At 44.7% G+C, this 24,394-nt stretch overlaps 1 protein-coding gene across 2 annotated transcripts in view; it reads left to right on the top strand.

Moving 5' to 3' along the window:
* LOC120723242 (protein mono-ADP-ribosyltransferase PARP4-like) overlaps positions 1–24,394 on the top strand; it is a 43,621-nt gene that overhangs the window by 16,689 nt on the left and 2,538 nt on the right. Inside the window, exons 18-31 of one of the 2 annotated variants that reach the window (XM_040014582.1) lie at positions 57–194; positions 282–471; positions 748–818; positions 5,876–6,063; positions 6,494–6,593; positions 6,704–6,871; positions 11,699–11,779; positions 11,910–11,990; positions 14,063–14,158; positions 14,252–14,383; positions 14,615–14,665; positions 14,975–15,161; positions 15,230–16,281; positions 16,371–16,440. In XM_040014582.1, coding sequence (XP_039870516.1) covers positions 57–194; positions 282–471; positions 748–818; positions 5,876–6,063; positions 6,494–6,593; positions 6,704–6,871; positions 11,699–11,779; positions 11,910–11,990; positions 14,063–14,158; positions 14,252–14,383; positions 14,615–14,665; positions 14,975–15,161; positions 15,230–15,297 — 1,551 coding nt within the window. In that variant the 3' untranslated portion in view covers positions 15,298–16,281; positions 16,371–16,440. The remainder of the gene's footprint in view (positions 1–56; positions 195–281; positions 472–747; positions 819–5,875; positions 6,064–6,493; positions 6,594–6,703; positions 6,872–11,698; positions 11,780–11,909; positions 11,991–14,062; positions 14,159–14,251; positions 14,384–14,614; positions 14,666–14,974; positions 15,162–15,229; positions 16,282–16,370; positions 16,441–24,394) is intronic. The other variant, XM_040014583.1, reaches the window with a different exon arrangement.

Here is a 24,394-nt window from a genome sequence, read left to right on the forward strand (position 1 = left end):
GATTTATTGCATGCAAACCAATCATTTTTTGCTCTTTAATGTTTGTGGTCATGTAGAAAACCGACTGTAAGGCAGTGGTGAGCGTGCTGCCAGGACAGATCATGGGTCCAGATGGATTCCAGCTGTCCATCATGCTGTCTGACGTCCACCTGCCCAGGATGTGGGTGGAGAAACACCCTGACAAGGACAGCCAGGTTTGTCTGTCGCTCTCTTTGTCTTCTCCTCCTGTCACTCTAAAAATGCTGCTTTTTTGTTCAGCCATCTCCTTTACGTCCCTTTAGGCCTGCATGTTGGTTTTCTATCCAGACTTTGAGGTCAGCTCCAGTTCAGATGCAGATGAAGTCATCCTGCTGTTGGACACATCCGAGTCCATGAAGGGAGAGTCTCTCCGCTCGGCCCGCATAATCGCCCTGCAGATTCTCAAAAGCCTGGATCGCAGCCTGAGACTCAATGTCGTTTTGTTTGGAACAGGTCGGTTTGTACTTGCAGCCTGAGGCAGCTTTTAGGCTAACATTTAAAAAGTGTTAGCTCAAGTCAACCTGAAGGATGTGAATAACAAGAGCAGCACGTCTTTCTGTGAGCAAACGTATGTCACTCACAAGAGTTTCATTTACAGTTTGTCATATTTGCATTTTTCCCACACAATACTTGGATGAAGCTGTTAATCACATATTACTGAGGAAACCCCGCAAATGCTTGCTGTAGCCAGTGGTAGCTTTCTTAACTTTTACTGTGTTTGCCTTTCAGATCACACAGAAGCTTTCCTAACAGTGACGCCACTTGGTGAAGTTTATGAAGAAGCCCAGAGATTCATCAAGGTCAGTTATAAATCTGCTGTGCTCTTATAGCTCCGGGTACTGAGTAGCATGGCTGCATGCTGCTCTATTTGTTCTATTCTTATCTTAGCAGGTACGCTAACACTAGCTAACATGATCCAGAAAAAGCCCTTCTTTCACCTCAGCCCTAAAAGGCTGATGGGGTTTTGTCACCACCCAAGTTTGTGAATGTGATAACTTGAGAACAAAGCCATGTAGGATTTTCAAATTCTTACTATAGGTGTATCTACCAACAGTGTCAGACATGTTTGAATCTTAGTGACCATGATCTCAAGGTCAGAGGTCAACTGTTCTGAAAATCTTCAATTCAGTTTTATTTATATAGCGCCAAATCACAACAAAAGTCCCTCAAGGCGCTTTATGTTGTACAGTAGATACAGAGAAAAAGCCAACAATCATATGACCCCCTTTGAGCACTTTGGCGACAGTGGGAAGGAAAAACTCCCTTTTAACAGGAAGAAACCTCCAGCAGAACCAGGCTCAGGGAGGGGCGGGGCCATCTGCTGTGATTGGTTGGGGTGAGAGAAGGAAGACAGGATAAAGACATGCTGTGGAAGAGAGACAGAGGTTAATAACAGATATGATTCAGTGCAGAGAGGTCTGTTAACACATAGTGAGTGAAGAAGGTGACTGGAAACTTAACTTGTGACACATCAAACTTATTGGTAATGTCACAAGAAAAACAATGGTGTGCTTGGTTTCAACGTAACTTTATTCTTTCATGAGTTACTTACAAGTTTCTGACCACTTATAAAATGTGTTCAATGTGCTGCCCATTGTGTTGGATTGTCAATGCAACCCTCTTCTTCCACTCTTCACACACTGATAGCAACACCGCAGGAGAAATGCCAGCACAGGCATCCAGTATCTGTAGTTTCAGCTGCTGCACATCTCGTATCTTCACACCATAGACAATTGCCTTCAGATGACCCCAAAGATAAAAGTCTAAAGGGGTCAGATCGGGAGACCTTGGGGGCCATTCAACTGGCCCACGACGACCAATCCACTTTCCAGAAACTGTTTGTCTAGGAATGCTCGGACCTGGCACCCATAATGTGGCGGTGCACCATCTTGCTCGAAAAACTCAGGGAACGTGCCAGCTTCAGTGCATAAAGAGGGAAACACATCATCATGTAGCAATTTCAAATATCCAGTGGCCTTGAGGTTTCCATTGATGAAGAATGGACCCACTATCGTTGTACCCCATATACCACACCAAACCATCACTTTTGTTGGTCCAACAGTCTTGGAGGGATCCATCCAATGTGGGTTAGTGTCAGACCAATAGCGGTGGTTTTGTTTGTTAACGTCACCATTCACATAAAAGTTTGCCTCATCACTGAACAAAATCTTCTGCGTGAACTGAGGGTCCTGTTCCAATTTTTGTTTTGCCCATTCTGCAAATTCTGTGGCCGATCTGGGTCATCCTCGCTGAGATGCTGCAGTAGTAGTAGTAGTTTGTAAGGGTGCCATTTGTGAGTAGCACTACTGTGCATATTACTTTGTACATTTACACTACTCGGGTCACTTGTTTACTTGCACTGCTGTGACAATACACTGGGGTGCTAATATGGCACAAGACACTTTAACATTGTATTCACACAATGTACATTTTCAGATTTTGAATTTAAAATTTCCACATTTTTTCTATTTAATTTATTTATTGTATATATTGTCTTTTTGCACAGTCAAAGGAGAGTTCAGGACACATTTCACTGTGTTGCACTCGTATGACTCTGCATATAACAAATAAAGAGCCTTGAATCTTGATGTAAGGAGCAAAAGACCGGGACTGAGCTCTTGGCAACGCAGGAAACTGAGCTACTGACTGTAGTGACGTTTATGGGTGAAGTTGAGCAGCTGACTGAGCTAATATCTGAGTTTCATGCTGAGCTGGCAGCTCTGAGTGCTCTGGCCACAACTCAGCGTTCCCTAAATCAGAGTGCTCTAATTCAGCACCTGCGATTTCAAAGTCCACTAAAAAAGCTACACAGTCCGCTGAATTAGCTCACTTGATCCCCTCGCCAAGGTCGAAGGCGGTTGTTCCAGAACCATGTTCAGCCTCAGTTACTACCTTTAAAGCAGCCTGATTAACAGCCACACAAACAGTCTGAGAATGCACAGCCTGTTAATGGGCTCTAGTTTAAACACTCCAGGCTCAGAATGAGCACAAGAAAAATAGTTTCCATCACTCCCTGAACACTCCTGCCCAGAATGAATAGTCACTGTTTCAGCAGGTAATGACAAAATGCCTCGGTTACTCACAACAGCTTTACAATTAGCAACTACAGGGACGGCTGACAGTGAACTAACAGTCTCCAGGCCCACTGGCCCAGAGAAACCCACAGTGGACAGGTTAGACAAAACCTTTCTCTCTACTTTCAGCTGGCTTAGCATTGCTAGTTAGTGGGGAAGAAACGGCCTTCATCTTGTTAATAGCAAGTGGCGTTACAACTATGGTGGAGTCTGAGTTACTCACTGTGCTGACTAGCACTGCTGGTCCTTTGTCTGCTGACTCAGCAGACGTTGAAGGAGTGAGAAAAGATGGGGTAGGGTGCCGATGGCGAGGAAGCCTTCTTCCCTGAAGTGGAGGGTCCAACAAGTGAGCAGCAAACGACGGTGGGGAAACTGTCCGCCTATGAAGAAAAACCAGGCAACAAGAGCTCCCAGGGAGCAGGGTTTTAATAGTTTTGCAATTTTCATTAGTTTTTATTTGTATTTAGTTTTGACTTCAGATTTTCAATTTTATATCAGTTTTAATTAGTTTTTACCAATCGTTTGCTAGTTTAGTTTAGTTTTTATTTTTTTGAAAATCCTTAGTTTCAGTTTAGTTTTGATTAGTTTCAGTTATAGTTTTAGTTGTGTTTGCAATAATTAAGTGCAACAAAATCCCAGTTTAATCATATCAGTCATGCTCTTCTGCTTATCCTTGGGTATGTTGCTCTTCCAGCTACCATACCCTGCACAGGTCGCCTGTCTGTCGCAGGGCTAACACGCAGAGACAGACAACTCACATTCCCACCTATGGGTTCTTTAAATAAATAAATAAATAAAGGCAGATGAACAACCATTGATACCAGGCAACTATAAAATGTATATCTTGGCCCCAATGAGACTATTAACTCTTGCAGCACCGGGTGTTCGTAATTTTGGTTCAAGTGAATTGATAAACTTTGTGAAGGCAATTGACTCACACAGTTATGTAGATGTCCCCGTCCTGTTGTCTCGGGATGCATCACGCTGCCTTGCCTGGGGTTAGCTTCTGTTTTCTGGGGATGAGGGTTGAGTGTGCTCCCTTCTCAAGGTAAGCTAGGTTAGCCTTCTTGTGTGAGCTTTTCAAGTGCACTTTAAGGTTTGTGGGATTTTTTTCCCTTTAGAAATGTCCCTCATAATTTGTCTCTTTCCACTACAAGACACTTGCTTTATCCAAAACACAGTCATATTCAAAGTAATCCCAAATCGGACTCTGGCGCTTTCTCCCAACTTTTCCTGACATGATTCTGCGCGTGGACGGAGCAGTAACACAGACGACTCGACTAACGTGCTGCCACCTGCTGGCATAATGAGACACAGCAAGACAAAAATCTGGAAACTAAACTTCATTTTCACCCTTGACTATTGTAGGACACACACACATCAATGAAAACGAAACACATTTTTGCTATAAATTCAGTTAATTTTAGTTAGTTTTGTGAACACTCATTACAGTTTTAGTTAGTTTTCCTTTTTTTGTTTTTATTTTTATTTCCGTTAACGAAAATGTTTTTTCACTTCTAGTTTTCGTTATTTCGTTAGTTTTCGTTAACAATAATAACCTTGCCAGGGAGGCAGCCGCATCCTCCTCGCCCGGACTGCCCAAACCAAACGGCTCAAAGCTGGTACTTGCCCTCAGCACGGTTACAATTCGAATTATTTTTGTAATGTCCAAAAAGCTCACTACACACTACCTGTGTGTGAAGTGAAGGATGGGATTTATTTATAGTGAGTGGAAAAAACAACATGTACAAATGCAGCACTGTGGCTCCCGTGGCAATTCCTCTGTGAATCCGACACACGTGTCCATAAACAGCGAAGAGGTGACAAAACCCGATTGCGCTCCATGGTTTCCCCTCGAGACGACACTACCGACTCCTGGTGGCACAAAACACACATAGCTCAGCAGGAAACCCACAGTAGTGATGTCGTTCACATAAACGCTCATCAACGGAGGTACTTTACAGGTTTGAAATGGTATAGTCCCGTGCTGACTGGAGCTCCGCCCCCTTCTTAAAAAGGACTCTCTTGATGAGGCCATCAGCTGCAGCTGCTAACGAGCGGCAGGTGTCGCAGTCCCTTCAGTGACCCAAAGTACCCCGGAGCGCGTATGACCACACACATAGGAAGGAGGAGGACAAAAGGAAAGAAAACCACCAAAAACACAACATACAGAAAAATAAACATACAAAAAATGCATTAGCTTACTTAGACCCAGGCCATGACAGTAACCTCCACTAAAGCTGTTTCTGTGCTGTGATGAGCTCTGAAACTAATGTTGGAGATTGGCCTTTATTACAGTTTGTTACATGTTTTTGCTTTTATGACTCCAGTAACACGTCAAAAGATTTTGCAACTTGCCCACAAACAAAGAAATGATCAGTTTCTATGGTGGGTTTATGTGAACAGTGAAAGACAAAGCAATGAGGAAATGCATCTAGAAAAATGCATTTGAAAAACGTTACACATTCATTTTCATGAAGGGAAAAGTATTTGATCCTCTGGTAATCACAGAGGTCAGGCGTGTCGTGCAGTTGCAGGTTTTGCACACATCTCAGTTTGTCCCACTCATGTTTGCAGATCCTCTCCAAGTCAGAAATGTTTGGTGGCTGATGAACTAAAACCTTCGGCTCCCTCCACAGATTTTCTATGTATAGCTTCTATTATAATGTGACTGTGTTGTATTAATGAATATATTTTGATGTTAATGGCACTGGTAATGTTGTGTTTAAAGCCAAACTCAACAGAGAGTTTTGAAAAAGCTCGATTCTTGTCTTTCCTATTAGCACTCCGCTCCATTAGGGGGAGGCACTGAGCTGTGGCGTCCTCTGCGAGCGCTCAGCCTGCTGCCTCCATCGCGCGGCATCAGGAACCTGCTGCTGCTGTCGGACGGCCACATCCAGAACACAGAGCTCACCTTGAAGCTGCTCAGAGACGATGCTCAGCACAGTCGCCTCTTCACCTGTGGCCTCAGGTCTGAAAAGGGTTCTGAGTGGGAAAATGTGTCGTCCTACAGCTGTGGGCACAAGTTTACATCCATTTATCATGAACATGATCGTCATGGTAACAGTAGGCTTTCATGAGTTCTCTGAACTGCTCTTTTTCCAAGATTATTATACAGTTTACATCTTTAATGAGCTTAAAAAACAAGACGTGGGTACACAGTTTGTAAACTTTTGCCCACAGCTGTATACTGTCGTATTAAAGTGTGTCCTGCTGTTTAAACGGTACAGTCACCAGTAAGAGACGTGAATTTACAAAGCAGAAGGCCTGAATGTCAACATTAACAACACGGATCATTGTAATGGACTCTGTGATGCTCTGCACACTAAGCTTCTTCTTGATTTGATCCATTTGATCTTTTAAATATGTATAAAGTATATCTATGTGTCTGATGATTTTAGCACGATGGCCAACCAACACATGCTGAGAGCCCTGGCTCAAGCAGGGGGCGGAGCCTATGAGTTCTTCGACACAAAAACCAAACACAACTGGGCAGAGAAGGTGAGCGCTCATGTCATACATAAGCAGCTGTTAATTGTTGTTATTCAGTTGTTGATTCGTTATAAGAAGATCGTAAATAAAATCCAAAATTTTCTCTGTTTTGTTTACAGGTGGCCTGTCAGCTGAAGCGTATGGCATCTCCTGGCTGCAGTTCAGTGTCTGTCAAGTGGCAGCAGTTCAGCCCAACAAGTCCACCTCTGCAGGCTCCCAAGCAGCTGCATGCTCTGTTCAATGACTGTCACACTCTGGTTTATGGCTTTGTGCCACACTGTACTCAGGTAAGCTGTTTCTCTACTGCGCTGAACACAGCCCTGCCTTTTCCTTCTTTTCTGTCTTTTAGAATAGAAAAGAATAGAATTCAACTTTATTGTCATTGCACATATCATGAAATGCAGTTTGCATCCATGCAGAAGTGCTTTAGCCATGATATAGGTATATTACAAAATATATATTAGCAATAATAAAGATATATTACAAAAATGGGTCTATTATGGGTGTGTTACAGTGTACACGGTATGAAGGTATGTTATGAATATGCAATAACTATAAGTATATACAGGCTGTAGTAGGGCTGTGTGACATGACAAAAATCTAATATCCCGATATAAGACATTTAAATGGTAAATGGTCTGTATTTATATAGCGCTTTACTAGTCCCTAAGGACCCCAAAGCGCTTTACATATTCAGTCATCCACCCATTCACACACACATTCACACACTGGTGATGGCAGCTACATTGTAGCCACAGCCACCCTGAGGCGCACTGACAGAGGCGAGGCTGCCGGACACTGGCGCCACCGGGCCCTCTGACCACCACCAGTAGGCAACGGGTGAAGTGTCTTGCCCAAGGACACAACGACCGAGACTGTCGGAGCCGGGGCTCGAACCGGCAACCTTCCGATTACAAGGCGAACTCCCAACTCTTGAGCCACGATCGTCCTGACAACGGTATAAATCACAAAAATTTAATATTTTCTGTAAATTCTGTGAATCTCGGGCAGCTCGACTTGCGTGAAGTTTTTCCAGCTGGGCGTCCTTTACTTGGACTCCAGTGTTTTAACCGATGCATGAAACTATACATTTTCAAGTTCAAGTTCAAATTTTATTTGCCACATGCAGGTTGCCCTGCAGTGGAATGAAACCACCCCCGACCTTACACACACTACACAGACATCACATGGGGATACAAGTCGGAGAATGGTTGCATTACAGGAAAACACTGAAATGTACACTACAATGGGAAAGTACAAGAGTAGAAAAAGAGACCTCTGCTCATGCTGGGCTACAGGAGGACAGCATGAGAACAGGAAACAAGAACAGTCAAAACAGTCGTTATCAGGGAGTTGTTGTTCGGCTCCAGCCTTTAGACATAAGTTGTAACGGCCACCATTTTCTTTCAAAGTTTGAGTCCAAGGTTTATTTTTTAGCACGTGACTGCTCTTGTTTTTCTTAAGTGCACAAACCTCCACCTCTGGTCTTGCCGGAGTCATCTGCTAGCCTGTCGGCTCGGTGTGTGTAGCGTCCTGCTAACTCAGTAGCATATTGTCCGGGCAGCTGTTGTTCAACCAACCTCCGGTGTTCTGGAGATCTCTGGGATGAGTCTGAGATCGGCGATAAAACTGTTGGAGTTGAGTCCATGAGTCCAAATGTCCAGAAGGTCTTGTCTGCTGTAGGTCAGCAATGCACAGCAATTCTGGATGAAGAATCCGGTCAAAAATAGATTAAAACAACCCGCTAAATGGCAGATTCTGGAGGGACACTGAGCCTCGTGTTGTTCATGCGACGCCATCTTACATTTAGAAATGTACAAACTACGTTTTGCTGCTGCTAAAAATGTCCATGTAACAAGTGAGAATATGATCGGCAGTGTTGTGATTTGCTGTGTGGCAGACAGGATTGGACCCAAACGCAGGACTCACAGACACCAGGGTGAACTGAAAGAGGCAGCTTTATCTTGGCTAAAGTGGAAACACTGACGTCGGACAAGGACTATCAAAATAAAACAGGAAACACACAGAGCGAAACTCAGACTCAGGACACACAAGCTTAACAAGAAGACTTGTTTGTTGGTTTGTTTGTTTGTTTTTATGAGATGTTTTGATTTGATAAGTATCTGAGGCTGAGACCCCGATGCTGTAAAACATGATTGTTGGGCTTCATTTCTGTATCCAACTGTAGTTTTAAGATTAGCTGTTTACTAGCTAATGTTGTTCATGAGACTCATCTCACCTTGGTAATATAAATATAATATGGCGAATATATTAAAGTTATCATTTTCACCATTATTAGTTATTACAGCAGTGAGCTTGAACTGTGCCAAACACTGAGCCTCAGTACAGATTCAAGTTGCAGTTATTTATATTTCCTGTCACCTTAAATCTTCACTTAAAGACAAGTATCTTTGACAGTGTATATATAGTGTTATATATAAGAGACAAATATTGTTCTTTTAATATGTTGGTACTGAATTTGGCTCAATGCTTACATATATGTGTAAAAAGCAAATGTACGAGCTGTGATAACTGTGTCTGATAAAATGAAGAGTAGACTGATATATGAAATATTCCATTATTGGCTGAGAAAATCAGACCATGTCATAACTGCTTTAAGTCATACAGAACAGATATCAGAGCCTTAAACAGGCTGACTTCTGCTAAATGGGTCAAACTGGGCAGAAAGTCTACAAACACATAACATCCTTATAGAATATGATGTAACACTATAGATCAACTTACCTCAGAATATATAAAGCATATAAACAATTACAGCAATATGATGCAACAAACACAGCAGCTACTGATCCAAAATACTCAAAGCTTCATAGAACTGAAACAAACATTTATTTTTAGCTCCATTCTGCTGCTGATACATACTTTAGGTTTCTGAATATTACACTTGTTGCTGCCTTTCATAGTGTGTAACTTGAAGGCCCTGAGTACTTTCTCCCACACTGAAAACACTGGAATGATAACATTATTTGAACATTACCTAATAAGACTGATTCAGGACAGACAGTTATGTTAAACTTTCCTAGCAGTCCTTCACAAACAGGGAACAGTCTGTCTATTCTCTCCATCTGTCAGCTGCTGCTGGCTCTTCCTCCTCCTCTTCCTCACACACTGCTGAGTTTGTCCTGGTGGATCATCAGGGGTGCAAAGCCTCACAGATGATGTGCAGCAGTGGGTCCCTCAGTCTGTCCTCACTCTGGACACTTGCAGTCGTCACACATGGAAATCAAATGTGTGATAAGCTGCAGGATTCAAACACAAGTGTAACTTATAAACACATGTTCATACTTTTATTCCACAATCAGAGAGAAAGAAACAGAGAGAGAGTGCAGGACAGACAGACAGGTGGCAGTCTCAGGTGTTTACACTGCTACACAACAGCACCAGAGAAGGAGGATTTAGTGTTTGTGTTATTACGAGTGCTCAACAAGAAGAGTCCCAGATGGTGCAGTGGACACATGTGTGACTCCTGTGATTAAAGCATCTTTCTTTCAGCTTAACGAGTGAACCGCCAGCTTGTTCAAACACACGTTAAAGTCTGTTTGGCTCGACACCACCGAACAGAGGCAGCAATATAACATAGCTAACATTAACAGTGCAGTGGATCCTGCTTGTGCCGTGATATTCAGGACTGCAAACCGAGCAGCATCACTGACTTTCAGCTTGTTGTGTTTGTGGATATATGACTGACTTTAATTACTCACAAAATCATCAGATTCTCTGTGAGATTAAAGTCGACTATTGAACGGCGCATATTTTAAAGTAAAGGCTTTGAAACCAAGTTAGTACAAACATCACTAATGTCACATAACTTTGCTGACATGTGGCCAACAGTAATGTTTTAATGTTCTTCATTATTAAGCATTCGCACATAAATAAGTGGCATAAGCTGTGTCCCAAAACATAGGCTGCATCCTCCTGAGGCTGCATTTGTAGACCTTTTAACATCACAGCGACGCAGCAAAGGCTGTCCGAATTCGTAGACCCCTCTGAATCCGGCCGACAAATGCGTCCTCCTTTTCCCCAGATTTCAAGAATGGGTCGGTGTATCCTTCGTGGCCCGCCATATCCCAGAATTCATAGCGCGGCCCAGCCAATTCCAGTTTCCAACAATGGCTTAACACTGTAGTGTTTGCTGTACAGGGTATGCATTGGAGAGACCAAACAGCAACTTCATAACGCACGCCACAACACAGAAGAGCCACCGCCACGGGACAAGACTTGGCGATCCATCTGCATCTAAAGGTCAAAGGTCACTCTTTGAGGATGCCAGTGTTCACGTTTTGGACAGAGGACAGATGGTTTGAAAGAGGAGTGAAAGAAGCCATTTACATCCACTGTGAGCGACCAGCTTTGAACAGAGGGCGGGGCTTATGAAACCAACTGTCTGCCATCTATAATCCAGTTTGAGATCCTTCTCAGACGCCTTAACGCCCACTCACATCCTGGGCCATCTGACCTCAGGAAATCACGTGATAGGGTGGGGCCAGGTTTCACAATGAGCTCACCGAAAACTCTGGCTGATTGGGACCCACACCCAGTTTCACACCTTGGCTCAGGCGATTAGAGGATCATCAGGGGGTCCTTTTGTCCCTCTGTGGGGGGACACTCCCACTGGGTTTAAATCTGGGACTCTCCACCATTTGACCTTAGAACTGAAGAAGCTTCTTGGATGAGAGGTGAAACGTCTTCAAGCAACTTAAAGAAGTCCAGTTGCTTTTCTTTCCAAGCTCCTTAGACTACGATGACCTGGATGACTGAGAACCTTCACAGACATTGGAAGTGGATCTTTAACTTATTTTCAGTACCTAATTTCACTCTGTCACTCTAATTTCATTCTATGGTTAGTAATGCTTTGGTTGAAACTTCAGGCATGGTTATATTTCTACCAGCTGAACAGTAACTGCGAGTGGCCTGAGGGGAAGAACAAATGAGTTAACACTAATCTGCATCAGTATGACTGATGACTTAGAAACTGTGAAGAGCAAAATATTTGAACTTTATTTTAATTTGCAGTCTCTGGCTTTTTGACCTGATTAAAGAGTTACAGCACAACACCGTTAGACAATAATGATAATGCCGTTGTTTTAACACAGGCGACTCTCCTGGGAAATCTCAGTGGTCAGGAGCTCAAAACAATGGTGTCAACCAGCGAGCTGCAGAAAACAAAGGGCACAGTAAGAACTCACACTGACACTCAACAGTAGCTGCTGTATGAGCATACATCTCACTTGTTAAGCCTGCAATCCTCACGCAGGCTGACTGCCATCACAGGACAGTGAGGTAATTGTTATGTCATGTGTTTAGTTTCTTCACAAGCTCACTGCGAGGGCCGTCATCAGGGATTATGAAGACGGGAACCTGGACACCAGTGAAGCTGAACACGAGGTACTTTGCAGATAAGTGAGACCAAAGATTGAAATTTACAGTAGTTGTTGTTTTAGTGATATATATATATATATATGTGTGTGTGTGTGTGTGTATATATGTGTGTGTGTGTGTGTGTATATATGTGTGTGTGTGTGTGTGTGTGTGTGTGTGTGTGTATGTATGTATGTATGTATATATATATATATATATATATATATATATTAATATTATTGTTCTTCAATTTTTTCTTCCAGTTCAGTTTAGTTTCAAAATCCTTATTACAATAAATACAGCTGTGGTCAAAGGTTTACTCATCATGGACATTATGTTCGTACTATTTCGTACTACATTGTGAACTGTTAATCATTTCTTATAGCATATTTTAGTGATGCTGTAAAATGATGTTATGCTTATCTTTACCAGCCTATAAAGTTGTGTTTGATAGCACTGATTAGATTGACCAGTAGAAGAACAGAAAAGAACTCAGTGAAGAAGAATTGTAGATTTGGACACATTGGGAAGGTCTCTTGCAGCCATTTCTAAACAACTACAGATTCCAACATCATCAGTTCAGGTGAACATTATTATTCAGATGTGTCACGACTCTGCCAAGGTCTGGAAGAAGACACAACCCCTCAGATGAGAGGAAGTTTGTAAGGATGTTCAGGAACGACCCAACAAAGCTCCAGCCTGCCATAAACTGGAAATGATATCCGATTCAGTAATTTAGGTCAGGATCGGACCGATACTGTATATTGGATTGGTCCCTAGTAGAACGTACATATATTTGTTTAGAAATGTAGAGAGTTAAAGTAAAAAGTAGTCAGAAAATAAACTACTGATAAACTAGTACTTAGAGCAGGGCGATATGACCAAAAATATTTATCACCATATACGTTTGAAAATTTGCGATAACGATATAACTGACGATATAATTGACACTAGAGAAAACACTTTACAACTCCACAACTTTATTAGTGCAAAAAAAAACCATCAATGTAGTTTCACTTAAACAAGCAGCTGTTTTTTATCTACATTAAAGTTATATAAAAATGTAACAGTGCAAATTCCTCGCTGACAGTTTAACCAAAAGGCATTTCCAGTGGAAACTGGCCGACATATCCTCAGCATAACCATGTATAACATCCACAAAACTTAAAAAGAGGTTAAACACACACAATACGGTAATATTATGTTGAAGCACAGTACACATCACTCCGCGAGGCTCCGCCTACGATAGCCGTAATGCTCCGACCAGTGTTGCCAACTTAGCGACTTTTTGACAAAGTCGCTAAGTTGAAAAATCAAAGGATTGATTTTAAGTGTGCCGCATTTTCCAAACAACACGGTAATAACGACGGCCCGCTAGCATGCGCTACCAAAAATAGTGCTTTGTTGTGTATCTGAGGGACGAAAGCCAAACCAGTTCCACCACTGAAGCTGCAGCATTTTTACAAACCAGTTCTGGTTCATCTGTTTCATTCAACGATCCACTTTCGCCCTTCTCATTCTCTGTCGCCATCATGCTTTTTCCGCCATGTGCGTATGAAAACAAAGGCACTGCGCATGCGCGTTTTACCCGTATTCTATCACAATATTTCATTTTCTTATCGTTGCCCAACATTACACCGGTATTACCATGAACGGTATGATATGTCCAGCCCTACTAGTACTGATACCTAAAAATCGTACTTCATTACAGTAACAAAGTATTTGTACTTACTTCTTACTTACTTCCCACCTTAGGGGGATATTATTACATGACGGATCAGCCGGTACTTGGCCATGGACCCACCAGGTGCCTGTCATGGTCCTGTCAGGAATAAGGCAGCCATTATAAGTGGCTGTATCTGTACAACAGCTTATCTCTGGCCTAAATGATGTCAAGCAGCAGGACAATGATCCCATTCGTTCCCACTGCTGTCCAAACTGACAGAAGTTAGCTTAGGCTCTCTAGTTAACAGTGCTGGGATTGTTTAACAATACATTCCTCATGAATATCTTCAGAGGTGACTACAGGCTGATTGTTAGCATACCTGGGTGGGCTGTGAGGGAGAAACTCTGGAAACTGACATTTTTTACTTTTACAGGGTAAGAAAGCAGAGTTGAAGTCCTTCATCATCGAGTTAAGCAAAGAGTTTTCCATCCTGTCTCAGTTTACCAGCTTCGTGGCCATTGAGGAACGGGTTTGTCAAATCAGCCTTTTTTCACATTTACAGCTTGTTTTCCATTCTTTTAGCTTTTTTATCAAATATTTATTTAACTGGTCTTATTTTTAGGACTCAGAGCAACCACAGCCTGGTTTTACAGACATCCCCAAGCTGATTGCAGAGGAAGATGTGGACTTCCTTCCCTACATTAACTGGATTTCTCCCGAGGATGATGAAGACCTAATAGAGGAAGAGTCTTCGGTATGAATTTTTTAAACTGTTGTTCATACATGACTAGTCCTCATGCGCATAAACTGGAGCTGTAGTTTTGCCAAAGATTTTGTTTCAGCGGCCGAGGGAGCAACACATCTGTGTTCCTGTCCTTTACTAAACATGTGATCATCATGTTATTGATCGCACTGACTGTATTGCTGCTGCAATCTTCACAAATGCTGACGTTTATGATTTCATGCTTTTGTCTTCCTGCTGCAGGAGGAGGAAGATTGCGGCTTTGGTTTGTTTGACTCTTGTGGTTCATTCACGGTTAGTCCCCTTACACTAAGACGCTGATGCTGCACATTCAGTAAAACAAATTCAAGAAATTTAACAAATATATGGAACAATAATTCAGTTCAATTTCAGAAATATCTAAATGGGCATGTAGCAGATGTCCCGCAGTGCAACAAACTATGTGATTCTTTTGTTGAGTTAATGTTGATGTAGAACTTTTCTTATATTGTGAAACCTGTCAAAAGACATTACCAACAGTATTTCTGATAGAATTCATCTCAACACATTTAGAGGTTTGTAGAGTCGGAGTTTAAATTTCTGCTTATTTCTCTCCTTTCATAGCGTCCCGACTACTCTCCTCCAGCTTTACTTACTTCTTCTTTTAAGGAGCTTGCTTCAATATATTCTTCTCCTGGACACTCGGCTCCCCCTCCGCCTCCTTCTTTTATGAAGCGTGCTTCAGACGATGTTCCCCACCTTTCTTTTCTTGGACACTCGCCTCCCACTCCACCTTCTTCTTTTATGAAGCGTGCTTCAGACGATGTTCCCTACCTTTCTTTTTCTAGACCCCCACCTCTGCCTCCTCCTTTTATGAAGCGTGCTTCAGAGGGTGTTTCAGGACTTATTCCACAACGACTGTCCATCCCTTCTTCATTTTGTGGTGACTATCCTCGTAGTCAATCCATAGATTCATTTTCATTTGGCATTTCATCATCATCAGACAGTCAGGCAGTGAAGGACATCGATATTCAAATTCAGAGCTGTAGCACTCAGATTAGCAGGCCATCACTCCACACTCAAGGTTACACTTCAGCGATGAGTAATCAGGTACAGAGTGCACTTGATTCTGTGTCTGATGAGGAAGAACAGAGTTCATCGGAGCATGTTGAACGCTTTTGTTACAGGGCCTGTAAAAAGTCTGTAAAATACAAAGACAGAGAAGCAGCCAGGTGTCCGTCTTTCAGCCCAGATTCTTGTAGTTTAAGACCCGAGTTTAAGAGTAAAGTCTTTCCTGAGAAGTCCTATTTGCGTCCCGAATTGTGCGGCCTCAGCACAGATGGGAGTCTTCCTGACACTGCTCCTGCAGCAGTACCGTCTCAGATGGTTGTTGAATCTGATGAAACAGCTCCTCTGTTTGTTGCACAGACTGCCAGAGACAGAGCGCCGTCTTTTGGGTCAGCTAAGTTTACTTCCAGTGGCTTTCACTCTCAATTAGGTAGCTCAAGCTCCACCTATGATGGTGCTCCGGGATCTACAGTGGTTCCTGTGACGTCAGCTCCATCAGATTTAGAGCACCAACCAAAACCTGACTTGTGCTTATCATCATTAAGGCGGGTAAGAATCTGCAGGAGAAGAAGCTCTTATTTTGAGTCCTCTTTACCTCTCACCCGTTCCGACAATGATGTTCCTGTAGGCCCTGCAAGGGCTCCTGAAAAGGCCGGTCAGGTTCATCACAGAAGAATGACTCCCTCTTATAGTTTAACCAAAGTTAATAGTGCATCACAATCTCACCATGAACTTGAAGCTCAGAGCAATGCACCACAACCTTATGTAATAGCAAGTGTTCGACAAAGAACGCCCGTCATAGCTTTCGTCGCTGGCCATCAGGATCTCCCGACTAACCCTGTCCTGCGTCATCAGTCAGCTGTGTGAGTCCCTGAACATTTCTACACACATTCTGTTTGTTAACTATGAGAAGTGTTTGTCTAACAGATGGAAATGACTGTATGTTAACTAGGCTGAATGCAGCAGAATCTCCTGAAGCGCTGAAGCTCAAATGGATGAAGATCTTCCAGATGCAACATTCAGTGAGCTTTTTGTGGTTTTATAGTCTTGGGTTCACTTAAGCAAACATAGCTGTTTATCACTCGGACAAAGCAACAGCTTCCTTTGGCTCTCTGACAGGTTAAAACTGCGAAGGAAGCAGTAATTTTTTTTTACTGAATCACTTGTTAACATCTGTTTTATTTCTATGGGACTTGTTCTTATCATTGTTAGGGTTGTGGGTGGGTGGAGCCTATTCCAGCTGTCATGGGGCGAAAGGCGGAGTACACCCTGGAGAGACTGCTAGTGTATTGCAAGGCTAACACAGAGAATTTAACCTCCTAGGACCTGGCGTCCACATGTGGACATCATATTCTGGGTTGTCTAGACCAAAATACAAAATTTTGGTAAAAACAAAGAATCACATAATTCTTTGTTTTTACATTCATCAGGTTCAATCAGCCCAAATAACGAGAAGAGAAAATGCCGTGTAAGAGTTCGGGTCTTACGAGGTTAAACGTAACTGTCAGGTTAGGCTCAGACTAGGGTTTTAGTCTATGTGATATATTAACAGAGCATGCAAACATCCGTTGTTTTGAAACTTTAAGCTGCATTTCAGAGTTTTATGATAGGAATATATAAAGAAAGCTTCCAGTGATGCCCCTCAGCCTCCTTGTAGACACACCTGTCATATCAATTTGAAAATTCTACCTCACCTTGTTCTCAACTCGTCACATTCACAAGATTTCCAGAAAACTTGACCTCCAACCTTTACCTTATACTAAAGGCCACTGGTATTCAAACTGGTCTGAGGTTTGTAGTGGCTGCACCTGTTTTTGAGTTACTGCATTCACAAGCTCAAGTATCCATGCTGCCCACCTGCCCAGCAGGGTGGAGACAGTACCCCCTCCATCTTTTACAGCCGAGGGGTGAAAATCATTTTGATGCAGAAAGAATCGCAGCTAATGATGAGTCTGGGATCATAATGGGGATATAAACAAGACCTTGCTATCACGTTTACCCAGTGTTCCGAAGGGTTAAAGAAATCTGAGCTGGCAGCAATCACTTCAGAGTGTCGGGTCAGAACACTTGCAAATGTTCAGATGTGAGAGGAACAAACAGGCAGAGTCCAGGAATAAAGTTGTCATTCTTTGTATTTCCAATTGAGAATGTGCCCGCAGCTGGGCGAGAGAGTGTGTGTGTGTGTGTGTGTGTGTGTGTGTGTGTGTGGGGTTTGGTCTTATGAACGCACACACTGTCCGTTGTTTGGCTGCCGTTTGTCTCTGAACTAAAGTTGCGGACATGCACCCCGATGGTGCATTCAGGGGGCATAGGAAATCCCATACACAAACCTAACCCTTTTGTACAGCCGCCCCCAAATTTGGTGTACAAATTTGACCTCGATGGAATGTCCTCTGCACCTAAGCAGAATCCTGGGGTAGAACAGGCAACCTGATGAGCCGTGCCACCGGGCGAGTCTAAGTTCGGTCCTTTACTTGAACGACTGCAGCTCTGACACGATCATCGGCCCCCGGTAAGATAGTTTTCACGGTTCCTACTTGCCAGAGCGCTCGTGGGGTCTGCTGATCAACAATGAGAACCACAGATCCAACTGCAATGTTGTCTGTTTCCTTCTGCCATTTCTGCCGTGGTTGCAAGGTGGGCATAAAATGCCGTATGAAGTGCTTCCAGAATTGGTCAGCCAGGACTTGAGTGTGTCTCCACCTCTTACGACTGAGCAGCTTGGATTCTGGATAGAACACTTGTGGTAGAGCGCAATCTGGCCACCCCATCAACAAAGAGTAGGGCGTGATGGGATCTGGGTCTGCGATGTCTGAAGAAACATAACCCAAAGGCCTGGAGTTGAGTATACTCTCCACCTCAAGCAAGACAGTCCTCAGCACTTCCTCTGACACTATCTGTGCTCCCAACATGGTGCGCAGAGCGGTTTTCACAGATCACACCTCTCTCTCCCAAGACCCTCCAAAGTGTGGAGCACTAGGGGGATTGAAACAGAATCGGATCTGTCCTGCTGCCAGTTGCTGTCTAAGATCTGGCGTTAGGGCGGTGAATGCTTCTTGTAGTTCCTTACTTGCACCTCGAAAGTTGGCACCCTGGTCTGAAAGGAATTCCATGGGCTTCCCTCTACTGGCAATGAACCGTCTGAGTGACATCAAGAAGGAGTCAACATCCATGTTTACCAGCAGATCCAGGTGAACTGCTCGAGTAGTAAGACACTTGAAAAGGATGCCCCACCTCTTTTCTGTGCGCCGACCCACTTTAATGAGCATAGGGCCGAAGCAGTCCATTCCAGTCGAATAGAAAGCAGGTCGGAAGAGCCTCAAACTTGAGGGCGGCAAATCTGCCATTTTCGGGACCTCTGGTTGACCTCTCCACTTCTTGCATTCGGGACAGTAATGCTGATGTCTTCTGACTGCTTCTCTCCCCCTTAAGATCCAGTATTTCCGGCGCAACTCAGCGAAAACACGTTCAGCTCCTGGGTGGTTGAGCTTATTGTCACATCGCTGGATTAGAAGCTTCGTAACTGGGTGAGCAGGCTCTAGAAGTACAGGGTGTAGTACCTCAGGGCTCAGGCCTTCGCATCTGCAGAGTCGACCTCCAACTCTAATCAAGTCAGAAGCCTTGTCATACTCAGGAGCGAGGGTAATTAGCCTGCTACTGGATGGAATCAGCTTCTCTGATTTAAGTAATGTGAATTCTCTCGGGAAGCTCTCCATCTGAGAATGTCTAAGCAGGGCCAGCTCTGCCCTTTTAAAGTCATCAGCATCAGGGCGACTGGTGTCATTAGCCGCCCCGTGCATCAATCGAGCAGTGGCTTTCAGGAGTTCCTCATATGTGCTGAACTGTTTGATGTAAGGTATCGCTGGAGTAGCAGATCCAGTAAGCAGACCACAGAACACTGGCTTCTTCAGCTCCTACACTTCCTCCTTAGCTTCTCCCACCGGTGCTTGTGGCCAAAGGCTGGGTGGCAGCTGAAGAAATGGTGGCCCCCGGCTCCAGCGATTCTCACCAGCAAGCTGAGCCACAGTTTTCCCTCTCGTGATATCGTCTGCTGGATTGGTTCCTGAGTCCACGTACCGCCAAGATGCTGCAGCAGAGAGTTCTTGTACCTCTGCAACTCTGGTTCCCACAAAGACTTTATATCTGCATGAATCTGAATGGAGCCAGTTAAGCACTGCAGTCGAGTCTGTCCAGAACACGACATCTTGGATGTCAAGGGTCAGTTCTTTCTTCAGAACAGAAGCCAGCTGTGCTCCTGTAAGGGCTCCACACAACTCTAGCCTTGGAATTGAGAGTTGCTTCTTGGGTGCAACTCTTGACCTCGCAGCCAAGAAAGCCACCTGGACTTTTCCTTCTCCTTGGTCGGTGCGTAGATATACCACAGACCCATAGGCACGCTCAAAGGCATCACAGAACACATGAAGGCTTCGATGGCTGTGACTACAATCCGAGCGTGAGTCAGTGTAGCATCTCAGCAGCGTTATCTGTGAGAGCTGGCCGAGTTCACTTTCCCACAAACGCCAGGCGTGGAGCAGATTCTCAGGTAAGTGAGGATCATCCCATCCTCTTTTCTTGTCCCAGAGGTGTTGCACGATGACCTTTGCCCTGGTCGTATATGGAATAAGAAACCCGAGAGGATTATACTGCTGGGCGAGCAGCCGATAAATGTTGCGCATTGTTGGCTCTGAACTGACGCTCTGCTGATGCTTGTACCGGAGTGCATCAGTCTTACAGTGCCATACGAGTCCTAGAGTGCGCTCTTGAGGATCGGCTGACTCCTGGGAGAGCCAGAGAACGCTACCCTCTGACTGGGACTCAACTGGTAGGTGGCTGATGACCGTGTGGACATTGCTAGCCCATTGTCGTAGTTCAAATCCACCCTCCAAGAGGAGAGACTGCAGGCGATCCACCAACTTCTTGGCTTGGCCTTCTGATTGGAGGCTCTGCAAACAGTTGTCAACATAGAAATTACGTTCTATGGACAGACGAGCATCCTCTCCTGGCTCAGTGTGTTTCTGGACATGATCTTGAAGTGCAAAGGTAGCGCAGCACGGACTGCATGTAGTCCCAAAGGGAAGCACCTGCCATTGGTAGATGGTGGGTTTTTCGTGTACCTTCATGTCTCGCCACAGGAAACAGAGAAAGGGTTTGTCCTCATCTAGCAGACGGACCTGATGGAACATTCCCTTTATGTCACTGCTGAAGGCGACTGGGTGTTCCCTGAACCTGAGAAGGACTCCCAACAGGCTAGCTCCCAGTGTAGGCCCTGGAAGAAGGCAGTCGTTCAGGCTCTGACCCTTGTAGGTGAAGGAACAGTTGAACACTATCCTGTCCTTCCCGTTGTGGTGCACCATGTGATGGGGGATAAACCATGAACAGTTACTCACTGCGGCCTCTTCCAGTGCAACAGCTGTGACGAAGCCAGCCTGCAGCAGATTTTGGATTTCCCGAGAGTAGGCAGCTGCCTTCTGTGGTTCTCTGGCAAGTCGTTTCTCTGTACCACGAAGCTGGGCCAAAACTGCCTCTGGTGTAGCACGAAGAGGGGGAAGATTCTTCTTCCACAGTAGTGGGGTGGCGTAGCGATTTACTCCATCAATTGTTACTCGAATTGTCCTTTCCTCAAGTCTCTGAATGGCCTCAGCGTCTTGTCGGGACCTGGTAATGAGCCGCTCACTCCGGTATGGCAAGGTATCCATCTTCCAGAGTCTCTCAACATGGCTGAAGAGCTCAGCTTCTGGTGAGGCCCCAGAGGTGAAGAGACACTGCTGTGGGGTTAGCCGCTGACGTAGGAATCTCGATGGACCCTGTAGAGTCCATCCAAGTCGGGTGTGCACAGCTGCAGGTCCACCTGGAGGGCCTAGACGTACTGACTCCACAGGAGTGAGAAGATGTGGATTATCCGACCCAATGAGCAGAAGGGGTTGCACTTCCTTTATGTCTGGCAGTGGCAGGTGCTTAAGGTGACGGTACCCCTCCTGTAATGCTCTTATAGGGTAACTATGGCGTGCTAGGCCAAGTTGCTTTGTTGTGAAGGCTTGGTGGATCTGGAAGGACTTGTTAGGCTGTGAGGCAGGAGAAATGGAGAATGACACAGCAGCACCATGGATGGTACAGCTATCTTGACGGACAGTGCGGAGTGCTAGGGCCTCAGCTTCCCCATCCAGCCCCAAGCGATCAGCTGCTTCATGCAGAAGTATGGAACGCTCTGAACCATCATCCAGTATAGCATAGGTTTCAACCATCTTGGTACTGCTCCTAATGATGACACGACTTAGCTTGAGTAGCACCTGACTACTATTGGTTTGCCGGTCTACGTACAGTGTCTCAGAGGTGGAACTTACTAAGCATGTGCTTTCCTCTGGTGCACTGGTTGAATCAGAGGCTGTAGCATCTGGGCTGGTATTGACATCATGAAGAACTTCAAGATGTCGGCGCCCACATGGTTTACACTTGGCTTTGAGGTTACACTTAGCTGCTTGATGATCACGGGCGCATCGCCAGCACCTCTTATTCACCTTGATCCACTCTGTCTTCTGCTCCTTCGACAAGAGTTTGAAGTTACTGCACTGATTCAGGTAATGCTGCACTGTGTTACAGAATGGGCAGTACTTCTTGGGCCTTTCTTGTGTCGCTGACATGTCACCTTCCATCTTTCTCCTGGGCTCACTACCATGGAGAATGGTGGCAGCCTTCTGAAACTTATGCTCAGGACGTCTCTCCTTTCGTGAAACTTGCCTCTCCCTGTCAGAGTGGCCACAATATTGGTCTCCAATTACCTGGACACGCACCTCATACTCAAGCCATTCAGCCAGATCAAGCAGTGTTGATATAGGAGTGTTGATGGGATTGACAAATCTCTGGAAATTTGCTCTTAGGTCACAAGGTAGCTTAGCTAAGAGGCGAGATACGTGTGAGCCACACCTCAACTCTGTCCGACCTTGTTCTCCCAACTGGTGTAACATACCCACTAGCGCACGGACTTGTAGTGCAAAAGACTTGAAGGCTCTGATGTCACCACTCCTAATGTTGGGTCCATCCATCAGTTTGGTAATCCTTTTTAAGGCCAGATGTTGAGGTTGCCCATACATTTCTGTAAGTGCTCTCATGGTGTCAGCAAATGGGAATGGACTGTTACTGTATGAGTCAGCTACAAGTAGTGCATCTTCACACTTAAGGTGATCTGTCAAGATCTGGAACTTGAAGTGTTCAGGAGCATCAAGTGGAAGTATGTTATCTAGAGCTAACTTTAATCTTGCAAACTCACGTGGGTCCTCGTGCACAAGGTCGGGGATCGTTGGTTGAGGTCCACGATAAGTCTCTATCGGTTGGGCTCTGCTGAGAGAGAGTGGTGTCTGAGGGCACCCACCTGGTTGCAGGCGATCGGGTGGACACTGTCGGCGGTCATCTGGATAGTTACCACAGCGCCTGTACGGATAACTCGAATCCTGATACCCATATCCATAAGGAGAACGATAGTGACTGTCAGGGCAGCTTGGGTGACCAGGGGTAGGATACCTGTCATCTTGTCTGTAGTATGGCTCATCTTCATAGCAGGCCCCTAGCTTTGGCAATCTAGGAGGAGTGGCAGGCTGACTGCAGTTCCTGTGGCGACGAGCATACACCTCATCAACCCTTCTTTGTTCTGCATGATATGGTGACCGTCCCCTTGCTGCTGACGCTGGAAGTGGAGGGGGCCTCTCACCTGGTGTCATTGGTGAAAGAAAATCTTGAGATTCAGGGCATGAGTCGACTGAAGGTGATGGTGACTGTGCGCTGCGCTCCCTGTCAAGATCTGCGTCATTTAGACTGTGAGTGAGCTCCTCAATCAGGCCATGCTGGCTGTCCTTTGGATGTTGAGACTCATCCCCAAATGGCACCTGTGGAGCACTTTCAGGCTGATGTGGGCTCTTCTGACCTTTGATTGGCACCAGCTTAATAGTGTGGGCAGGTGTGGTTGATGTCACATCCTCACAAGGTCCAGACCGTGATGTGGCATGCTGTGGAGCTAGTACAGGTGAGCTAGAGCTCAATTCTGTCAGGCGTTGCACGTCTAGTCGGAGTTGATTGTGTTCCTCTTTCATATGATGAATATATTGGAGAATTTCAGGATGAGTAGAATGCTTGCCCTGATCATCATGTGAGAGTCAGTTCTCAGCGAGGTCGTCCAGTTCATAGTTCTGGAGGTATGATGGCAGCTTGCTATGTCTGTGCGGACGGTCAGACCCTCTGTATGGGTATCGGTCTTCCATTCTGAACATACAAGGTTGAAGCAGTTGCTCACCTCCGGCTCGAAGGACCAAATGTTCCGAAGGGTTAAAGAAATCTGAGCTGGCAGCAATCACTTCAGAGTGTCGGGTCAGAACACTTGCAAATGTTCAGATGTGAGAGGAACAAACAGGCAGAGTCCAGGAATAAAGTTGTCATTCTTTGTATTTCCAATTGAGAATGTGCCCGCAGCTGGGCGAGAGAGTGTGTGTGGGTGTGTGTGTGTGTGTGTGGTTTGGTCTTATGAACGCACACACTGTCCGTTGTTTGGCTGCCGTTTGTCTCTGAACTAAAGTTGCGGACATGCACCCCGATGGTGCATTCAGGGGGCATAGGAAATCCCATATACAAACCTAACCCTTTTGTACACCCAGAATGCAGTTTTTCAAATGGTATCCAGTTAATTATCAGAAAACAGATAAAACAGCCACGTTTCTGTCAATCTACATCACAGATATTAAACTGGTAATATATGTCATGACAGTGATGCTCAAAGTTGGTCATAGAGTTAAAAGTGTTTTATCGTAGTGAACGTTTCATGTGGTTAGCTCCTGTGCTTTGGTAGTTAGCAAGGCTCAAAAAAGCTAGACAGAATTATTAAAATGACCAAGGACAAAACTGTAACCCACACCTTTGTACTCTGAGTGCATGCAACTGGAAAAAATGTAAATGTCACTTTGATATAATGGCGTTATTTTTATGCGTGTTGTA

The sequence above is a fragment of the Simochromis diagramma genome, unplaced genomic scaffold (genome assembly GCF_900408965.1).
Source record: "Simochromis diagramma unplaced genomic scaffold, fSimDia1.1 OVJJ01000673.1, whole genome shotgun sequence".
NCBI classification, from domain to species: domain Eukaryota; kingdom Metazoa; phylum Chordata; class Actinopteri; order Cichliformes; family Cichlidae; genus Simochromis; species Simochromis diagramma.